Below are 21389 nucleotides of genomic sequence, written 5' to 3'. Positions count from 1 at the left end.
ATAAACTAATCTATAACATGTTTTGCTTTAAAAACTGCACTATTAACACAATATTCAGACTTCAAAACATTTATTAAAACTTTTAACAGAAAACAAGGAATTGGTACAAAGCATATTTTTGCAGTTTTGTAGTTTATTGTTTATTTATTGTTTTGTAAATTGGTATATTTTACCAAAAAATGTTTACTCATGTTTATTTTTTTATTTATTTTTTTACAAAACTAAAAACGACACAATGAAACTAAACAAAAATGTGCAACACATTGAAACACAAAACAAAAACTAAAGTACACTAAAATAATATTAACACTTAACATGGCACAATGAAAATAAACAAAAAAGCAAAACAATGAAACAATGAAACATCATTAGCTTATTAAATTGTTGAATAGAAAAAAACTGTGATGGTGACTTTCTGTTTAATTTAAGATACAAGTCATATTTTTGTAGTTTGTTTTTATTGTTTGGTATATTACTATTTTACCAATAAAATGTGCTAATTTACCACTGTTTATTAATTTTTAACAGTTCCAGCAAACACACGGGCACAACAAAGTCAAACTAAACATGGCACAAATTAAATAACACAAAATAAATAAAATCAAACTAAACATTTGTAAAACTAATTATTTCATAAAAAAATAATAATAATGAAATAAATAAATAAATAAATAAATAAATGAATAAATGAATAAATGAATAAATGAATAAATGAATAAATGAATAAATGAATAAATATTTAAAATCCCATGATAGTGACTTTTCAGTTTATTTCACTTTAGGGTACAAAGCATATTTTTTGTAGTTTAGTTGGTTGGCATATTATTATTTTACCAATACATGTTCAATTCTTCCAGCAGCTACACCTGTCAGGTTTTTTAACCTTACATTTAACACTTTTTTTCTTCTTCACAGAATCCCACAAGACTGAATCAAAGGCACAATGGTGAAAATCACGTGTCCCTGCTCTGAAATAATTAACATGCTAATCCGAGCTGATTTGAGTACAGGAAATCAGAAATGCAATTTCCCCTCATCTGAATGCTGGCGACGACTAATCCAACTATCATGAGAGATGATGAGAACATAATGCATGATTAATTGACAATCACAATGCTGTGTTTGAGTCCTAATTCCCCGACTTAAAATGACATTAAGAGAATTCTAATTTAGAAAGAACAAGGCTGGAATATTAAGATTTTTCCTCAAATAGCTTTAGGGCTTGAATCACCTTCAAGTTGGATGAAGACAGAATTTTTCGCTCATTAAAACCTAACAGAGAATATGAATATGTTTTTACACTCATTTTTATATGTTTAAAGGAATAATCAATCATCAATTCTTGACTGTCAAAATATTTTCTAAATTACATAGAATTTGAAAGACAAGCAAACAAACGCAGCAGGTATAATGAATGAATCCATTGTTTGAATGTATTTGTGTCAGTCTGCATGCTTTCAAAGAGCTACGGGCAGCGTTCTTGGCTAATTAACTTTCGCCGACGTGCTGCCAACATGAGGCTGATCATGGTAAATAATTCAAAATAAATAAATTGGATCATGCAGTGATGTAAGAGGCCACAACCAACAAATTAAGAGCGGTGTTCAATGCGTCAGAGCGTGGCGGCACACTGAATGTTTCATGAGAGTTCAATCCAACCGTTCTTCAGAAACAACAATAATGTGGATATGTGGTCATGACTCGGCAAAACACAGAATCAGTGCTCAGCCATTCAAACCAGAGCAACCAGTGAGAGAATGAGATGTGTTGAGAACACAATGAAGAAGAAGAAAAAATATAATAATATCGCTCCTCATAACAAAGTACTGCAGTATAACACTCCTGAAATACTTAATACTACCTGCTGACACAAGTTTAAAAAAGTACATAATACATATTTTGTATTAGTTTGATGTCAATTCCAGAAATAAGATAGAAGTTATTGAAAAACATAAATAATAATAATAATAATAATAATAATAATAATAATAATAATAATAATAATAATAATAAGTTGGAATATTTTAATAATTGTTTAAAATATAACAAATATTTCAAATATTCTTAAATATTCAAAATATTCTCTTCTTAGAACAAACCAACTACAATAAAATGACACAAACTACCTCTGTAATTAAAGAGAAGTGACTGAAAAAGACTGATATTACATTATATTTGTATTTTAGTATAAGATAAATACATTTAATTCCATGTATATTTACTCAAACTTACAAAAAATGTAAAATCTGTTAAAATATTAATAATTCAAATATTTAATATTAATAATAATATTCAGTTGTTGTTGTTGTTTTTTAACTGAGTGAATAATTTGATGAACAAAACAAAATGAAACAAAAAAAAAAATTAGCGATGTAATCCAGTCCACTGCACTCAGTTTATCCATTTTACGATGTCCATTTCCATCACAACTTTGGATCCCTTTTCATCTTAGTCACCCTGACAATATATTTCATATCAGTGTCCTCTTTGTATATTATACAGCCACTAGTGGATGCGTTTCATCTTAATATCTCTTTAGGAAATGCCCCGTTTCCAAAGAGATGTAAGCAACTTATTGATTTTTGGAAGATGAAGCTCCACTCCGCTGATGGACATTCAGACCAACACTTAGGGAACGTCCTCATGGTTAAAAATCAATACAGTATTATGCTGGGTTAATGTGAATATTCCATTATATCCTCTCAATGCTGTAAAGTGCAGGAGTGAGTTGTGTATCTAGGGAAATCCAATACATCCTCCAGAGCAACAATGGTTCAAATCCAAACACAATTCCAGCACTCAGAGAGAGAGAGAGTGCTTTTTTAGACTTTAAGAGCATTATATCTATCACAAATTTGTCAGATATTTAGCCAATTATTATTATTATTATTATTGTTATTTAGGGCTGCCCCCAATCGTCAATTAATCGTTAGTCGACCAAAATGTTATTAGTCGCATTAAAAAATAAAATTAAAAATACACTCGTGAAGTCACACAGTTCGTTAACTGCTAGTCTACGGTAATACAGAACATCAGGCATGACATCCAAACACTCAACCTCAAATATGGCTTATTACCTGAAAGATGTAAGTATTAGCAACTTTACATGGCAGCTCAATCTAAAAGTATGTATGGTGGAAAGATACATGTATTCGTACCGAACCATCACGGTCCCTCTCATTTGGCACAAATCCAAATATTCCATAATATTTCCATATTTGCAATGTAATGTATCTAAATGCTAAGCTATTATTTATTATGCAAATTCTTATTTTATTATTTATTATTTTATTTTGATAAAGTACCAACTGTGCTGTCAAGTTAGCAATGCTGGAACTGATGTGTTTTGTGTGTGCATGCTCAACTGTTTCCTTATATCAGCAGAATCAACTTTAAACACGTATTGTCTTATTTATTTACTGTAACGATGTACAAAATTCTTATCTTCTATACTAATACTAATCTTCGGGAAGAAGGAGGCGGGAACCGGTAGACAATCAATTCAAACTTAAATGCTCAAAATAAACACAAAACAGCGCAGCAGCCCCTCACGGCCGACTGCCGCGCACAAACAAAATCAAAACACAAACTAAAACCCAGGACTGGTCCTCTCTCGTACTTCACTGTCATCGCTCCAGTTTTATATCCTTCCATCTCCTCCGTGGGACTCGAGACCGGAGGATCGAGCAGGTGTAGCCCATTTCTCAATCACTCCACTGGCCTAGCCCCGGAGCCTAAATTTTAATTTCGTTATTACCAAATACCCATCTTAATTTAAAATGTATCTTAATTTAATTTGTAAAAAAAAAGACTCGTTTTTATTGGTACGTTGGTCTATTTATAGGCTAAATGAACCTATTTAGAGTGCTGAGATGTTACGATGTTACAGAGGACTTACTTTATTTCTTTATTCCAACTTCCAAGTGGTCTATAGTCTACGTTAGTTATGAATAAATTATGTTAAAACATGTATAAATTACTCATTCTTGACACAAGGAAAAAGAGCTGTGTGCGTGTGCACATTTGTATAATGTCGGGCTGTAAACGAGTTTGGGCTTTAAAAAAGCTGTCATTCAAAATGTGCTTGGCGGGTTCGGGCCGAAACCTGTTGGGCTCGGGTCCTGTCGGGCCTAACTTTTAAGGCACGATTACAGCTCTACACCCCAAAACATTGTGCTTTTGTAAAATAAAGAAAACAAATAGAATGTTGCTTTCTGCCATGTGAGTTTCTTTTCTGTGAACAAATGAAGCCTGTCACAAAAATAAACAAACTCGTGTCACGCCCCCACCTTGTTTATCTGTAAACTAAATCAAATATATTTCATGAATGTATTCCTTGTATGTACAGGCCTATATGTACTGAAGATTATATATGTAACAATACAATAATTTGTGTTGAGAGTGCAATCATATCGAACTGTGACCCCCGTACCGAGACACATACCGAACTGTGATATCTGTGTACTGTTCCACCACTAGCACTATGTATCTATGTGGAGTGTAAAGACTGAACAGCATCGCTCACTGCAGGACAGATGGAGGCACCGGTGCGTCACTTGCTCTTAAAATAGGCTACTCTGGCATTTTTGATCATACAGATAAGAGTAATACATCTTTCAAATCTGTAACGACTCTATGTTTGTTTATGTGCACTAACAATATCAACAAATCATGCATTTATGAAATAATGAAAAAGGATGCGCTTTCTGCCGTCTTGGTCTGTGAACTTGAGCATGAAACTCTGTGTATATATATATTTGCCTTATAGACATTAATATATATATATATATATATATATATATATATATATATATATATATATATATATATATATATATATATATATATATATATATATATATATATATATGAAGGTGCGTCACTGATGCAGAGATGACGAGTCAGTGTCACCGAGTTCATCTTTTAAACAGAGTACAAAGAAAGCACTAATTGATCAAATTATTAAATGTTAATGCAGTCTCCTTACTGTTTTTCACTGACACATTACTTCTGGGGTGCGCTGTGGCAAGATTTATGCATATGCTTGAGTGCTTATGGCTATAAGCAATTAAAGGCTAATTTATAATGACTTAAACAGTTTATTAATAAATGTGAGATTAGTCGAATAATGCTTCAAATGAACGACTACTAGTCGACCAGAAAAATCCTTACTGGAGGACAGCTATTATTATTATTATTATTATTATTATTATTATTATTATTATTATGACTCTCTTCTTTCAGACGAATCCAGTCAGAGTTCTATTAAAAATTGCCCTGGCTATTCCAAGCTCTTTCATTGCAGTCAGTGTGTTACAGTTGAACACTCCACAAGTCTTCATTTAAAGCACGCGCGTTCATAATAAAATGTGCCTCACACGGCTCCAGGGGCTTGAATAAAGGACTTCTGTAGTGAATGTATGTTTTTGGAAGTGAGAAAAAAAGTGTTTACTACGTTTGAAATATGAATATTTTTCCTAACTAAAATACAAGCTATATTTTTGGGTGAACTAACCCTTTAAACATATATTTCCATGACTTAAAAGTGTCAGTATGTTTTGAAGAACACTACTGCGGTGGAAAACTTTCTGCAAAGTCCCAGACGACAAAATTATGTCAAACTTCATCTTACTTCCTTCTTGCAATGCACTACACTTCCCCAGTAATGAAAGCCAGTGGGTTAGTTGGTCCCTTAGAAGACAGTAACTGAGATTCAGTGCTGGACAGAAATGGACTATTTGAAAATGAAAACGATTTTTTGTTTTAATTTATAATCCTATACGGATCGATATAAAGAAAAAATTGATTTACAAGACAATTTGTTACTGCGATGTCACCTAATGTACTTGACTGCCATTAAAGCCGCACAGAGAAACATTACCAGCAATAATGAGAGGACGTCCTTCAAAATGCTAAACAAGTCAACGACACTGACATAAAGAACACACAGAGGGAGTATTTTTGTTCAAGATATGAGGGCTTTAAAGTTTAAAGTCAACACTAAACAATCTTGAGCACATCAGCTGTATATATAAAGTCAAATACAGAACACAAGCGAATGTTTTCTCCACTCAAACATTGTTCTTTATTATTAGACCACAGTCCACCCATCTGTGACCTTCACTAGATATTAATCTGTAGTCCTCCCCAAATGTACTGGAAAACTTCTGAGTAGTTTCTCAATACGATTTTCATAAGGAGTCAAGTGAGAAGTTTTGCTGTAAATGTTTGGGAATAATTTTGGCAAATTATACATTTGCATATAGAATAGAAACCATAAAAGTATTTTGGGGCTAAAATATAATTCAAATATAAAAATAAATTTGAATATCAAATAGACATTTAAACAGTTGTAAACAGCATGACAGCATAAATGTTATTGTTTTTAATATAATTGTTATATAGTTTCAAAATAAAGTATATAGTAATATATATAGTAAATACATTTGAAAAAAAAACTATATATATATGAAGTTTAATATGTATATATTTTAAAATATATTTTAAAATAGTTCATAGTCAATATTTATTCTACTCTATTTAGAATTATTCCATTATATAAGATCCAAAACTCTATGTTTATCATATTTAATTATACAATTAATTAAATACTGTTTATATATATATATAATATAAATAATTACTATAATAATAATTACTATAATAATTATTATAGTTTGTAATAAAGTTGCAATATAATTCAAATGCATTTTTTTAAATGATTGATGATCATTTAGTTATAATATGAAATAATTATTAAATTATAGTATTATTATTATTATTATTATTATTATTATTATTATTATTTGTTTATACTTATTAAAGTATCAAATAATGAGCTCAACAACAGGCATTGCATAAAAATTAATGGTTTAATAAGTGAGAAGTCTCAATGAACAACTTTGAACAATAATCACTTCCTCTGGAATAGTCACATGTCCTCTACAAACCAAGGCAGCTGCTTTAATTGGCACATGAAACATTGCTCTGCTAAAACACAGAAAAAACTGCATATCTGCATAATTATAGCACACTAAGTCGTCCATTTTGGGCCCAATGGAGAAGACTAATCGGTTAGCTGCTCATAAAGCAAACACAATGCAACCTGACAACGTTCGCCCTGAGAAAACATTAGCTCTCGGGTGAGCGCTTTTCAGCAGAACGTCTCTTAACGCGCTAGCACATCCACAAAACCCCAAGAACAGAAGGGAACTCCAAGAAGTCGGTTATGAAAGCGAGAGAAGCTATCTTTATTCATCTGCTTCAGTCTTCGGGGGCAAACAGTCGGTGCAAAATTAAAGCAAATGGAATGTTTTAGGAGTTTAGACCAGCTGAAATTTGTCACACTGAATTTTAATGAGGATATTTATGGACTGTGATGATGAGCGTGAGGTAATGCATGGCGACGGTTAGCGACTCACCGCAGTTGGCCTCGTCCGAGCCGTCAGCACAGTCGGGGTCCTCGTCACACACCCACAGCTTGGAGATGCAGTGCATTGTGGTCTTGCATTGAAACTGGGACGGCGAGCAAGTGTTCTCAGCTGGAGATGTGGAGAGAAGGAGATCATGTGATCAAAACTTTGAGAACTTCAGATGACAAATTACAGAATAACTTTTTTACGAGTTATATTAGATGCGATTTTAGAGCTACTTTACGGAATCCAACCATTTGTTGAGGCTTTATTCTGCTGCGACACTTTTTTGGAAGAGTAGCACCATAAAGAATCTGTAACAGACTGAAGAAACCTATGCTTTTATCTTCCCACAAACCCCCAGAAATGAAGCCATGGATTGTGCATAATAACATGAATGTTGCTCCCAGCAGGTGATCTGAGGTCCGACAGTGATTGTCTTGCAGTTGATTGTATATATGGAGGTGAATTTCACACACAGGCACTGCTTTGATGACTGTAGCAGCGGCGCATTAAATGAGATGAATTAAGAGACATTTGCAAAAGGTTTTTTTGTTGATGGCCAACTTATGTTATGTAAAATAAAAATGCACTTGAGAAGTTGTTAGAAAGTGAAGTGGTGCTAGAAAGTTTAAATTTAAAATTATTTTATTTAATTGATTATAAATACTATATATATATATATATATATATATATATATATATATATATATATATATATATATATATATATATATATATATATATATATATATATATATATATATATGTGTGTGTGTGTGTGTGTGTGTGTGTGTGTGTGTGTGTGTGTGTGTGTGTGTGTGTGTGTGTGTGTGTGTGTGTGTGTGTGCTCTTGTTTTTGTGACATATCAGGACACAACTCTGTATAATGACATGGGTATGACACAGGTATTACAAGGAGAGGGTGACTTATGAGGACATAACCCATGTCCCCATTTTTCAAAAAGCTAATAAATCATACAGAATGAGTTTTTTTGAGAAAGTAAAAATGCACAAAGTTTCCCGTGAGGGTTAGGGTTAGGTGTAGGGTTGGTGAAGGACCATAGAATATACAGTTTGTGCAGTATAAAAACCATTACGCCTATGGGATGAACCCACTTTTCACAAAAATAAACATGTGTGTGTGTGTGTGTATGCCATTAATGTAACAACAGTATAAATCAAGTGATAAAGTAATATATTGTATATTGTTTAATTGGTAATTATTATAGATGCAATGTAAACTATTTTCTGTAGTGTGTGTCATTTAAACAGGAAAAAAAATCTTCTAAACTGCAACAATATTTCACAATATATATTATTTTTACTGTATTTTTGTTCCAATACAGTAAATGCAGCTTTGGTTATAAATATATGATTGCACATTTTGGATGATAGTGGATATATTCATACATACGTATATATTATTTATTGTGCAATCATTTTGAAGAATATTTATTTACTACGGAGCCCCGCACATGACATGCAAGAAAAAGTAAATAAATTGTGCACACAATTTACTAATTTGTTCCCTCAATGTACTAAAACGTGCACACGATTATTATTGCGTTCCCTCGATTTGCTAAATTATGCAAACAATTTAGCCTAATATGTTTTCCTGCAGGTCATTTGCGGGGCTCCGTAATTTTCAACTTAACTAAATATAAATGTAAGTAAATAATGTATACTCTAGTCTAATACATTACAAATATTACAATTTAATATTTATTAAAGTTTAAATAATGTGTGTCTAATGTGTGTTCAAAATATGCTGAAAATGTCCAAAAAGTAGTTTTGTAGTCTTTCTACTTAATACATCATACTGCTATGTTTCTTTTACTTTTGGATTTGAGGTTAAACTATGGTTAATCTGACACATTTTGCTGGATGAATGTTTTAAGGTCCACCTGGATTCATTCCTCAACACTTTATACTTCCTCTAAGCATGATTAATTCATGATAAAACAAGTAAAACAAGACTGTACCCTGGTGGTCTGAGTAACCGCCACTTCTTTCCCCTCGCATAGCTGATTTCTGACTGCTGTGTGCTAAGCTAAGCTAAGCCCAGACATTCCCGGTGGTGGAGCGGCAATCCTGACCCACAGCGATCTCCCTGCTTTTGGGGAGGAGGGCTAAAGCCAGCCTCTTATGCCATGCTCCATATGTGATTATCTCTGTTAAACCCTCCCTCTGTTTGGCTAATCAGTGCCCAGGGCTGAGCTCAGCTCCCCTGGATCCAAGACGCAGTCAGACCCCATCCAAAGCCTCTTAGAGTTCTGGGGACCCTCTAGGCTCCATCCCATGCAATGCTGTTAATGATTTTCCTCGATTTTTACATCTATCTTTCTGATTCTCTCTCGGAGAAGACAGACAGCTTCTCTTCTGTGCTCTCCCATAAGGGCGTACAGAACCGGGCGCCTTATCAAAGCTCATCCAGATACTCGACTCTGGGGAGGAGTGAGAAATTAGGCCCCTGCTGTGGCTTCAAATGGAGGATTCAGATCTGAGCGAGAGCATTAACTTCTGCCAGTCTCCTCCGTCTGTACCACCACCTAAAATAAGTCTTGCATTTGGACTAAGATTCAAATCCCTGTCGCACAAAGTAATGATTACTCCAGCCTGATTTCTGAAGGTGACAAGACGGCTTTTTGCTTCCTGGTTAGCAAGTCTACCTCGCTTTCGTTTTTCTCATTTTACTCCTTCCTTCTCACTGTCGGTGCCCTAAATTCCCTTTGAGCAATTCCATCTGCAGCCGAGGAATGAGAAAACAAAACAAAACTTTGGGCGATGTTTACCAGGGTCCTCGCTTGGCAGTTTTCTCATCAGCAGTTTCAAAGTTCTCAAACATTTTGTTGAATCTGTCTGGGTTTGACCTTCACGAGCCAGTAAACACATTCAGAAGCCATAAAGGAGGAGATTTCATCTATTTGCGACCTCTCTCGCTCTAATTTTCTTGGAATGTTTACTTTCCTTAAGGGAAAACTAGCAAAGTAGGAACTTTTACTGAAATTTTTTGAGGAACGAAGACAACTAGTAGCGTTCACTGTCGATGATGTCAAATGTGAGAGAGAGAAAAAAAATGAGACTCTCTTACGGCAATCGGTTTCATCTTCACCGTCTCCGCAGTCGTCTTGTCCGTTACAGCGCAGGTTTATAGGGATGCACTTCTGCCGGTGAGTGCACTTAAACTGGCCCGACAAGCAGATATATGAGTCTGGAAGCAAATGAAAACAAGGATTTCATTGTATGGTGCATCTTACTGCATTATGCTTGGTCTCCATTTATCGATTCATCAATCTATAATTACCACAGTTGGCTTCATCAGAGTTGTCTCCGCAGTCGTTCTCACCATCACAGATGAAGGGAGGGAGGGCACACAAACCAGTTCCGCACTGGAACCTTCCGGGCTGGCATTTAAACTCAGCTGTAAACAAAAGAGAGAACAATGTTCCCAGGGAAAGAAACGTTGTAAGGACATCGATAAAAATAGTCCATGTGACATCAGTAGTTCAAATGTCATTTTACAAAGCTAAGAGAATACTTTTTGTGAGCAAAGAAAACAAAAAATATATTTTTTTCAATAATTCTCCTCCTCCAAATGACGTGTTCTGCCATTATCAAGAGTCACATTTGCATTGCATTTCTCTGCACGTAAACAAGGCTCAGCCCATGCATGTTCTGCTTTAGCAGCATGACACAAATGCATTTTTTACATGTAGAGGTACTCTTAATAATAGTGGAAGACGTGATTTGGAGGAGAAGAATTTTTGAATTAAGTTGTTATTTTTGTGTTCTTTGCGCAGTTGAACCATTGATTTCACATGGACTGTTTTATCAATGTCCTTACTACGTTTATGAGCCTTGAAACATTTAAGTTGCTTTGCTGTCTATGAAGGGTCAGAAAGCTCTTGGATTTCATCAAAAATATCATAATTTGTTCTCCAAAGATTTGGGGGGGAATTATACCTTTAACAAACTCTAAATATTTCTAAAATTTTAATTAGGCCAGACAGTGTTAAATACAATACATTTATAATTGGCACATCTTTCGCTTTGTCTGCCATCTTGGAAACCTTTTTGCACTTGTTGAATTGCATTCTATTATAGATACATGCAATGCCTCCTTCAAATTTGGCCAAAAAATATATTGTAGAAGATAACTCGGACCAAAACTCATTAATGACCTCTTAGAAGGCTCTTCAGAAGGCTCATCTTGAGTCTTAAAGACACTATAAGGCATTACATCCACATTGTTCAATGGCTTAACCAGTTTGGCTGATTGCCACCCTGTTTGGTTACTTACGGCAATCTGACGGCTCATCGGATCCGTCTCCGCAGTCATCCACGGTGTCGCACTTCCACCAGAAGGGAATACACTCATCCGTACCACAGCGGAACTACACACACAAAGAGAGACAACCTCTTGAACAACTATTTTTTGAGTAGCAGACTGAATATAATTGGTAGTTGAAAGCGGTGCCAAAAGTAGTTGAGCTACGGCGAAACCCTTATTCTGGCTCCTGAGGTAATTATAAAGTCACACCTGGCTGGCGGTGCAGTTAGACAGACAGGTTTTGTTGTCGTTTGCCAGGTAGAAGTGTGTGGGGCAAGCACACTTGTATCCCCCACCAGGGGAAAGAAGGCATAGGTGACTGCACCCTCCATTAGTTACCTGACACTGATGCTTTGGCACTGAGGACAAACAACAAACAATAAGAAACAAGCCCCAAACAACATGACTCTAGCAGAAAACAATTTAAACTGCAGACTGAGATTCTTGCTGCAATACCATCAGGCTGTCGGAGTGGATGGTAGACTTTAATGTCTCGAATGGTTTGCCAGGAGCTGAGGAGTTCTGTATGTTGGCCGCCAGAAGTCTTGTGTGAGCGACTGAGGGTTTTCGACTTCTGGTCGCTCCAGTAGATGAAGTCCTCAAAGATTGTGAGACCGGTTATGCCGCCTATGTCCTTGATTGGGACTGGAAATGGGGATGGAAAGATATTACTGATGACAATTCGAAAAGAGACAAGATTCGAGAGAAGGCAAAACATACCTTTGTGTCTTTTTGTACCATCCATGTTCGAAAACAAGATGTGGTTCTCGTCAGCCCAGTAGATCCTTTTGTTGATGTGATCAATGGCCAAAGCTGAGGGAGCATGTATTTCTGTATCGATTACAACACGTGGCTTGGTGCCGTCCATTCCCATCCTTCCAATTTGGGACTGCTCGCAGCAGTCTACCCAGAACACATATCTGAGGCACCATGGAAATAAATTGCTTTAAATGGTGCGCTGCTTCTCAAAAGTGTACTCAAAAGCAATGCATTGTGGGATTGCAAACAGCAGTCAATAATAAGCATCATTTACCCCATGTGAGTGTCGAGAGCAAGAGTGGTTGGATTCCTCAATCCAGTCCTTAGAAGTATGGTCGGGTAGAGTCCATTAGCTTTAGCCACCTCCAGGGTCTTTCTCTCACCATCACACCAGTACAAGTTCTTGCCGATCCAGTCCACAGCGAGAGCACTGGGGACCGAGGTTCTGTGAACCACCTGAGAAAACAGCAGTCAAGCACAGTTTGCTTCTTTTGGCTGGTTATTCACATGGATTTATCCACAGCCGGTACCGTAGGGAACAAATGCCTCCTAGCAGAAAAGTTCAGAATGGTGAGGGTGAGATGCAGCTGTGCACTGCAGTTTGCTGGTAAAGTCATAAAAAAATAAGTCTTTATTGTTTCTGCCGACAGTTATTTTCATGACAGGAATTTAAATGCTAATGTTTAACAGTATAAAACAAAACAAACAGAAATGTGTTCATGTGAACCTAATCCTGGCTCTATTGCTAAGGTTGAGTTAGCATGGCAGTTAGCCAGCACATGAACAAACAACAGTATACATTGTATACAATGTCAGATACAATGGGGTTGAGAGAGGCTTTGTTTCCTTATCAAAACAAAATTGCTAATAATATAATAACCTCTAGATGTGGTTGTCAACTGGTAGCTTGTAGGTCCCCAAAAAATAGTTTGTATAGCAGTTAGTCAAACCAATTAAGAGGTTTTCACAGCAAAAAGTCAAATTAAATCAACAGCTTGTAAACATATTGTTAACTTCCGCATGAAGGGGCTTTGATTCTTTAAATTACATGGACAATTCAAGGATTTTATAAGCCTATGATAGCCTACGATTTGTTTCTTAGTGGTTTGAGCTAGTGGTTTGTATGTCCACAAAAATAGCTAGCATAGCATTTATCCAACAAACTAGCAATATTTCACAGCAAAAACTACAACAACAACATTCACCAACTTGTAAACGTAGTATCAAATTAGAAGTAAAGGGTAGTATAAAGTAAAAATAAAATTAAAACCTTAAGGTTATGATAATTTCTAGATGAGTCCTCTGGAATGATTAGCAAACAGACAGTAAATTAGCAGGTTTTCACTGCAAAGTCAAAAGTTTTCAGTGCAGTCAAAGTCAAACTACACCACCACCAACAACATTTTATAACTTGTAAAAGTTGGACTTGTGTTAAAGGCTTTGGTTTTTCTTGAAAAATTCAAGACTTTGATAAACTCTAGATTTTTTTTGTTTCTTAACTGATGGTTTACAGGTTCACAGCATAGCATTAGCAGGCTTTCACCACAAAATCCAAACTACAACAGCATACATGAAGGGGCTTAGTTTTTTTAAATAAAGTGAAAGATTTTTCCTTGTAGGTCTCAGCTGGTTGCTTGCAAGTCCACAAAAAGAATTAGCATAGCAGTCGGCAAATTAGCAAGGTTTCACCACAAAAAGAAATATAATTTCTATATGTGTAGTTCTTTTACCAACCTAAAAACTCTTGACTGTAAATGAAAAATTGGGGTCCTAAAGGCAATCCATTTGAGAACTGCTGAGCTAGACTTGTACATTATTGCTAATTATCAGCGGACTACATAACCGCTCATTAAAGACACTTCAAACCCAAAAGCGGAAAAGTTCCCAAAAGAAGTAGTTAAAAAAACAAAAAAGGCACTTCAGAACATTTCACTGCTCATACTGATCACAGAAACTGCTGTTTGGCATAAACAATACTTTTCCCAGCTGGCAGATAATTTTCATTCTTGGTTGCTGGTGCCCCCTGCTTAGTGCTTTAAAAGTAAGAGTACCATTCTGCAAGCTGACGAACATTAAAGATTAAACATTTTGTCTCAGACTGGGTCTTACCATCAGCGCTTATTAAAACTAGCCTAGCTGTGATGAATTTCAACATCTTAAATGATGCAAACATGGTGCATAATCACAGGGTGGAGATACACCACAGGGTTAAAGTGCACAAAAACATAAACCAGGTAAGCAAAACAACACCAACAAAACATGGCACACTCAATTACAAGTCAATTAAGTCAAAGTTCCATAAAGTATTCAAAAATAAGGTGACCCAAAGTTTACTAGAGCATTTCCAGCATATTTCAAATATATTAGTTTACGCTTGATGTTTATGATAAATGTTGTTTATAATTAACGTTATAATTTTAGTTTGTTTTATTATAATTATATTTTTCATTTCTGATCTGTTTTGAATACCGTTAAAATTACAGATTTTATTGTGAACGTATCTAAAATACTCTTAAAAAATTTACAATCTACAGAAATATAGATTTTTATTTGTAGTTATTTTACATAATTTTTTTAATATAATAAAATTAAAACTTTTTTTTTTTCTCCCAAAAATGTAATTTTTACCCGGTGCAACTTATAAAAAAATAAAATCATCATTGTGACCCTGGACCACAACAGCAGTCTTAAGTCGCTGGGGTATATTTTTAGCAATAGCCAAAAAAACACTGTATGGGTCAAAAACTTATTTTATGGCAAAAATCATTAGGAGTAAAGATCATGTTCCATGAAGATATTTTTTAAATTTCCTACAGTTAATATATCGAAACTAAATTTTTGATTCGCAATATGCATTGCTAAGAATTCATATGGACAACTTAAAGGTAGATTTTCTCAGTATTTAGATTTTCAATATAGGCCAAATATAGTCCGATCCTAATAAACCATACATCAGTGGAAAGCGTATTTATTCAGCTTTCAGATGATGTCTAAATCTCAATTTCGAAAAATTGACACTTAAGACTGGTTTTGTGGTCTAAGATCATATTTGTAAGGTTTCAATGCCTGTGAATTTATGATAAACTCAACCTGAAACATTTAAAATCTCTCCAGACACCCAAGGGAAATCATTTACAGTCATTCAAAGTAATTACCAAGGGCATTTTTACTTTGCATTGCGAAATTCTCTCACTCTCTGAAACTTTCATTTTATCTATTTGTCATATTTATTCATCTCCTTTCCATCAATGTCCTATGAATAAATTTAATAAAATACAAAAATCTGTGTTGCTTAATTTTGGCTTTTCCTTTCCTGGTTATTTACATAACATTTAAGTTTAATTCAAATGAAAAGGAATTGTGATTTCGCTGAAAAGATCTTGTGGGTAATCACATCAATTCAGAAAAAAAGTGATAAATTCTATTAATTTTTATCATCTTTCCATTGATGTCCTATAAAAAAGTCCCATTATCTTAGTGTGGCTTCATTTTGTGTTTAACTTTATCACTTCTTCGTTGCCTTTACAGACGCTCTACTCTCCCTCTCTCTCTTTTTCTCTGTACTATAGCACACTATCATAAATCAGTTCAAGATCCAGAGTTCAATCAAGCTTAATGAGCCATTATGGCTCGATATTAAACATAACGAGCTCTGGCGGCCCAGCAGGGCAAGGCTGGCACACTATGCCCGTTTTACGCCCTAAGTAATATACGCAAGGGCATTGATGGAGAGGAAGATGAAGATAGACAGCCTCACACACACACACAATACCCTGTCTATCATTTTAACCCTGGCTCATTTCATACCAGTTATTCTTAGGAAAATATAGGCTTTTATTTATTTGTTGGAGTGATGTGAAGATGCTGCTTTTCCCCCATTGGAATCTATCAATTACACAATAAAAATCGCCCCTGTGCGGAGGTGAGGTGAATCAAATTTACCCAGGGGCAGAGCGTATTTGCATACGTCAATCTGGGCAATTCTGGGTGATTTCAAGAGCAATTCAACGCAAACACACAAACGCACACAGACACACGCTCGCGGATGTACCTTAAGGTCACTTCCATTCAGGCGCATTCGGTTGATTCTGCGTCCGCTGGGCCTGCTAGTGTCAATCCAATAGATCAACTCCTTCCTGTAGTCAAAGTCTAGAGAGATGACATTACTGAGTCCCTGCAGAGAGAAAGACAAAGAGAGAGAGAGACAGGCGAAGCGGGAGATTGACAGGTGAGATATGAAAGTGGGTAAATTCTGTTTTTACTTTGACCTGAAGAATAACATTGAATTAGTTTCAATACAAAGGTTTTTAAGGTATAACATTTAATAATAATAATAATAATAATAATAATAATAATAATAATAATAATAACAATAACAACAACAACAACAACAAAATAATAATAATTACTATTATTATTATTATTATTATTATTGTTGTTGTTGTTGTTGTTGTTGTTGTTTTAACATTATTATTATTATTATTATTATTATTATTATTATTATTATTATTATTATTATTATTGTTGTTGTTGTTGTGGTTATTAACTAAAAGTAGCCTAAACAAAAAAAATGTAAATGTTGCTTTGGGGGGAAAAGTTATTGAAATACTAATGAATAACTGTTTGAAAACTAATACAATAAAATTACTACTTAATTTGAGATAAAAATACAAAAAGTAAAATGTAATCCTTGATATTAATAAATATGATCATAGTATATACAATACATCATACAAAATTAACTCTGAACATAACATATTATAACAAAAAAATACAAATGATACATTTACATTTTACTGTGGAAAATGTTTTGAAGCTTCATACTGTATATATTAGTAGTAAAAAAATCTAGTTTTTCTCTTTTCTCTCCACCAGTTTTTACAAAAAAAAAGAAAGAAAAAGAAGAAGAAAAAAAGTATTCAATTATTTAATTTTATATATATATAATAACATTTTTTTTATTTTTTATTAATTTCTCATTAAAGTAAAGTAAAATTGTATTTGTTTGGAAGATACAAATTTGTTAGATTTTGTTTAGGTTTTCAAATTCTATACAAGTTGCTGAAAATTAGTTTTTTTAATTTCTCACATAACATTATTGATAGTGGGCATATTTCCACAAGTAATTGTTGCAAGCCAGATTCGAACTTTGTTTGCTTACATGAGCATTTTTCTGCTAGGCCACATCTTAAGCCGCTATTAATATTTAATAAAAAATGAATCCTTTGATATTTTCAAACCATTTAATTTAAGCAAGCGGAAGCATTTTATGAAAGCATGAGTCACACAAATAATAATAAAAACCAGCATCAATCATCACAACATGTCTTTTTATATTCCAAGCCAACTCGTTTTAACATCTTCCCGCCGCTTTCTCGATACCTTTCTCATTTGCTTTGTTATTTTCCCTGCGTTTGGTTAGAAATAAGAGCAAGACATGTCTGACAGAAACTTCCCATCATGCAATGCTACGACCGTAGCCAATCACTTTCTCAGTAGGGGTCTTTTGCATTCCCCCGTCTCTTTCTGTCGTTTTGTCTGGTTCACTCAAACCCCCCGCCGCGTTCAGATCTAATTTGCTGGACCAGACCTTTTAAATCAAACTGATGGACTTCCTGACTTATGAATCAACCCAAGCGTGCTTTTTTAACTGCTCCTTCGACGGCAAGCCGTTCAATCTCTTCACACAAGAGCCATGAGAGACTTTCTCATCCAACAGTCCCTTCAGAGCCAAATCGGTCATGGTTCCTTTTGCACTGACAAGCAGTTTCATACAGATTTAAAGACCATAACTGACATTTTTATTAATGACGACTACTATAATGATATATTTACCGGCTAAGAATGATTAAATGAGCCATAACTTGTGCTTTTTCATCATCATTTTCCATACTAAATGGAAAATACTTGTTATTCCAGTCACAATATGACCTTTTCTGTCTGCAAATATTCCCTGGCTTGGATATTCACGTCAATCGAGTGTCTAAAACGCTGTTTCAGGCTCAAGTTGAGCTTGTGAGTTTCTATAAAGCATCACAGTTGGCTGTTGATGACGCACTTTCCTCTGAGCTTTTGGATGTTGCGTCTGTATTAAGCTCCGTATGCTGTGAGCATGTGTATTTTTATGAAATAAACAGGTAGGAAATTACAAGGCAATATGGAGGATACACACTAATGAGCTGGAGCTGAACAGGGTGGCATCCGAGAGCACACAAATTACAATAATTGTTATAAAAAGAGATTTTAAAGAATTGTATATAAAATTGTACTTTTGTATTTTAGAGAGCCTCGTCCATCATACCTGTTTCAGAAGTGTGTAGTTTGATCCATCCAGACTGATCTTTCGGATTTCATGATGGTCAGCTAGAATAAGAAAAGGCTCCTCTGCTAGAAAAAATAAATAAATAAAAAAAAACATTTTATGCAATGCATTAAATATTTGATTGATGTATTTTAAAATGTTTTTATTTTACATTTTATTTTACATATTTATTTTATTCAATGTGACATCAAATATTTAGATCATTTTATAATTTTGTATTTTACTTTATTTATTGCATCCATTAACTCATACATTTTATATTTGTAATGTATTTTTAAAAATGTTATTTCAGGCAGGATGAAACATTTCCCCCATAACATTTCTTCAGAAAAAATCAGATAAAAATTGTATTTAATCCAGGGTGACTAAGTGAATAACAAAGTACTTAGGGTTTTGTAATATTCAGTTATATGGATGTATTGGGATTGCAAATACTTTAAAAAGCCTTTAAATAAGTGTTTGTGTTGCTCTATGGATCATTCTGGCTGAGAAACGTGACTGCAACTTCAGTTTGATGACTTGAAATCGATTTTCTGTGAGCTGCCAACCCTTGAGCATCCACTTTCTGTCAAGTCTGGGACTTAGACTTGTCAGTCATATGAAAACAGTGCTTTATTACTTGTGTGTGTGTGTGTGTGCGTGTGTGTGTGTGTAGGCGCATGTCTTTGAAGGAGAGAATCTTGCAAAACAATACTGTCGTGGTATGGTATCAGACACTACTTTGTTATATTGTAACTGATTGAGATAGATAGATAGATAGATAGATAGATAGATAGATAGATAGATAGATAGATAGATAGATAGATAGATAGATAGATAGATAGATGGATAGATGGATAGATGGATATATAGATATATAGATGGATAGATGGATAGATGGATAGATAGATATATAGATATATAGATGGATAGATGGATAGATGGATAGATAGATAGATAGATAGATAGATAGATAGATAGATAGATAGATAGATAGATAGATAGATAGATAGATAGATAGATTTTACTTTATTTCTATGTATTTTGTTTTCATCCAAAATTTGTAAACAAAAAAAGTTAACAAAGTAAAATGTTGCATGTTAAAAAGGCAATTGTAATCGTGAGTGGAAGCCTTCGGCAGATTTCATTAGAAGCTTGTTTGCATGTCAGCAGTGTTTGCGAGCGAACACTAAATGAGTGAATATAAACGTCTTTCTTTTATACAGTAAATAACTGCAGGCAGATGCCATATGTCACACCTGCATCTTCTCTTAGCCAATCAGAGCTCATCTCCAGCTGACAAACTAATTGTCTTCAACCTCCTGTTGCTTTCCTCTAAATATAAGTCACAACAAGACTCAGTGTGCGTGTTCTTGCCCGTACGGGGTGTTTCTGGGCAAGTGTGACAGAAAAATCTTTGTGAGGGTCCACAGGAGCTCTTTCACACCTGTGCTACTGAATAGAGCAGAGTACCTGAGAGAGACCTGCAGCTGTGGGGGTTACTGGCGGGACGCTGGTACCCATCAGCACACAGGCAGTGAAAAGACCCATAGGTGTTGATGCACTGGTGACTGCAGGGGAAGTTCTCAGAACATTCGTCCAGGTCAATGCAAGTCCTGCCATCGTTTTTCAGACGAAACCCTGGCCAGCACGTACACTAGAGACGAAAAGTAAAAAACAAAAAGATTTGCGGGTGAATCTCATAGAACTCTGCCAAGAACATGTATGGGTTATTTCACAACAAAAGAAAAATAATTACCTTCCATATATAATTATATCATTATAATGAATTATATCAATATAATGAATGTTTTTTTCAATATATTTCAATGAAATGGTGTAAAATGTTATACATTTCTGTTAAACTAACTAAATAAAGTTTCTTATAAAATATTAATAATATTATTGTATTATTGTTATTGTTATTATATATTATAAGATATTACAAACAAAAAATAGTTTAAAATATGCATAATTTATTTAAAATATCCGATTTATTATTTTATTAAAAAATTTTAACAAATAAATTAATGTTAGACATTTATATATTTTCTTAATTAACTTTTCTATTAAATTTCTGGGTGAAATATGACCATAACAAATTTACATGATTCACTCTAATACTAAAATATGCATACTTTTTTTTTTTTTTTTCAAAATGTCTTTTATAAACAAGTTTCATTAATAACTGTATTTGAATCATTTTAGAATTTCTTCATCAAATTTTTGATTTGACTTTTAGGGAAAATATGAGCATGCCGAATGTATATAAAATTCACTCTAATACTAATGAGAAACTAATGGACAGGAAGTGAGCAGTGAAACAAAACAATGTTTACAAAATTCCTAGACCATTAGTTTAGTCATTCATCAAAACTATGCTTTATATTTTAATTATGCTGTAACAAAAGCTAAAACAAACCAGAAAACCAGAGTTGTAGTAAGTTCGGAGCCACCGTGTCCTTGACTGCCTGTTTTTTAAAGTCAGTGTGGCTGTCAAACGACCGGCCCAGTATTCTGAGACATCTGCCAAACAAAGCTGTTCAATCTGCCAATCACTCTGTGTGTGTGTGTGGGTGTATTT

At 34.4% G+C, this 21389-nt stretch overlaps 1 protein-coding gene across 1 annotated transcript; it reads right to left on the bottom strand.

Annotated features, from left to right (window-relative positions):
- Positions 1-7314: 7314 nt before the first annotated feature.
- Positions 7315-20449, bottom strand: LOC127946871 (low-density lipoprotein receptor-related protein 1B-like). Its single transcript, XM_052543696.1, has 12 exons — positions 20279-20449; positions 18806-18891; positions 16556-16678; positions 12779-12960; positions 12466-12665; positions 12202-12390; positions 11956-12104; positions 11716-11809; positions 10720-10836; positions 10507-10626; positions 7422-7541; positions 7315-7331 (listed from the first exon to the last, which is right to left on the bottom strand). Exons 3-12 carry the CDS (start codon positions 16580-16582, stop codon positions 7315-7317), a joined length of 1215 nt encoding a protein of 404 aa, XP_052399656.1. The 5' UTR covers positions 16583-16678; positions 18806-18891; positions 20279-20449.
- Between the last annotated feature and the right edge of the window lie 940 nt (positions 20450-21389).

The sequence above is a fragment of the Carassius gibelio genome, chromosome A25, assembly GCF_023724105.1.
Source record: "Carassius gibelio isolate Cgi1373 ecotype wild population from Czech Republic chromosome A25, carGib1.2-hapl.c, whole genome shotgun sequence".
Lineage (NCBI taxonomy): Eukaryota > Metazoa > Chordata > Actinopteri > Cypriniformes > Cyprinidae > Carassius > Carassius gibelio.
Note: the sequence above shows the minus strand (reverse complement) of the source record. Positions and strands in the feature narration are given on the sequence as shown.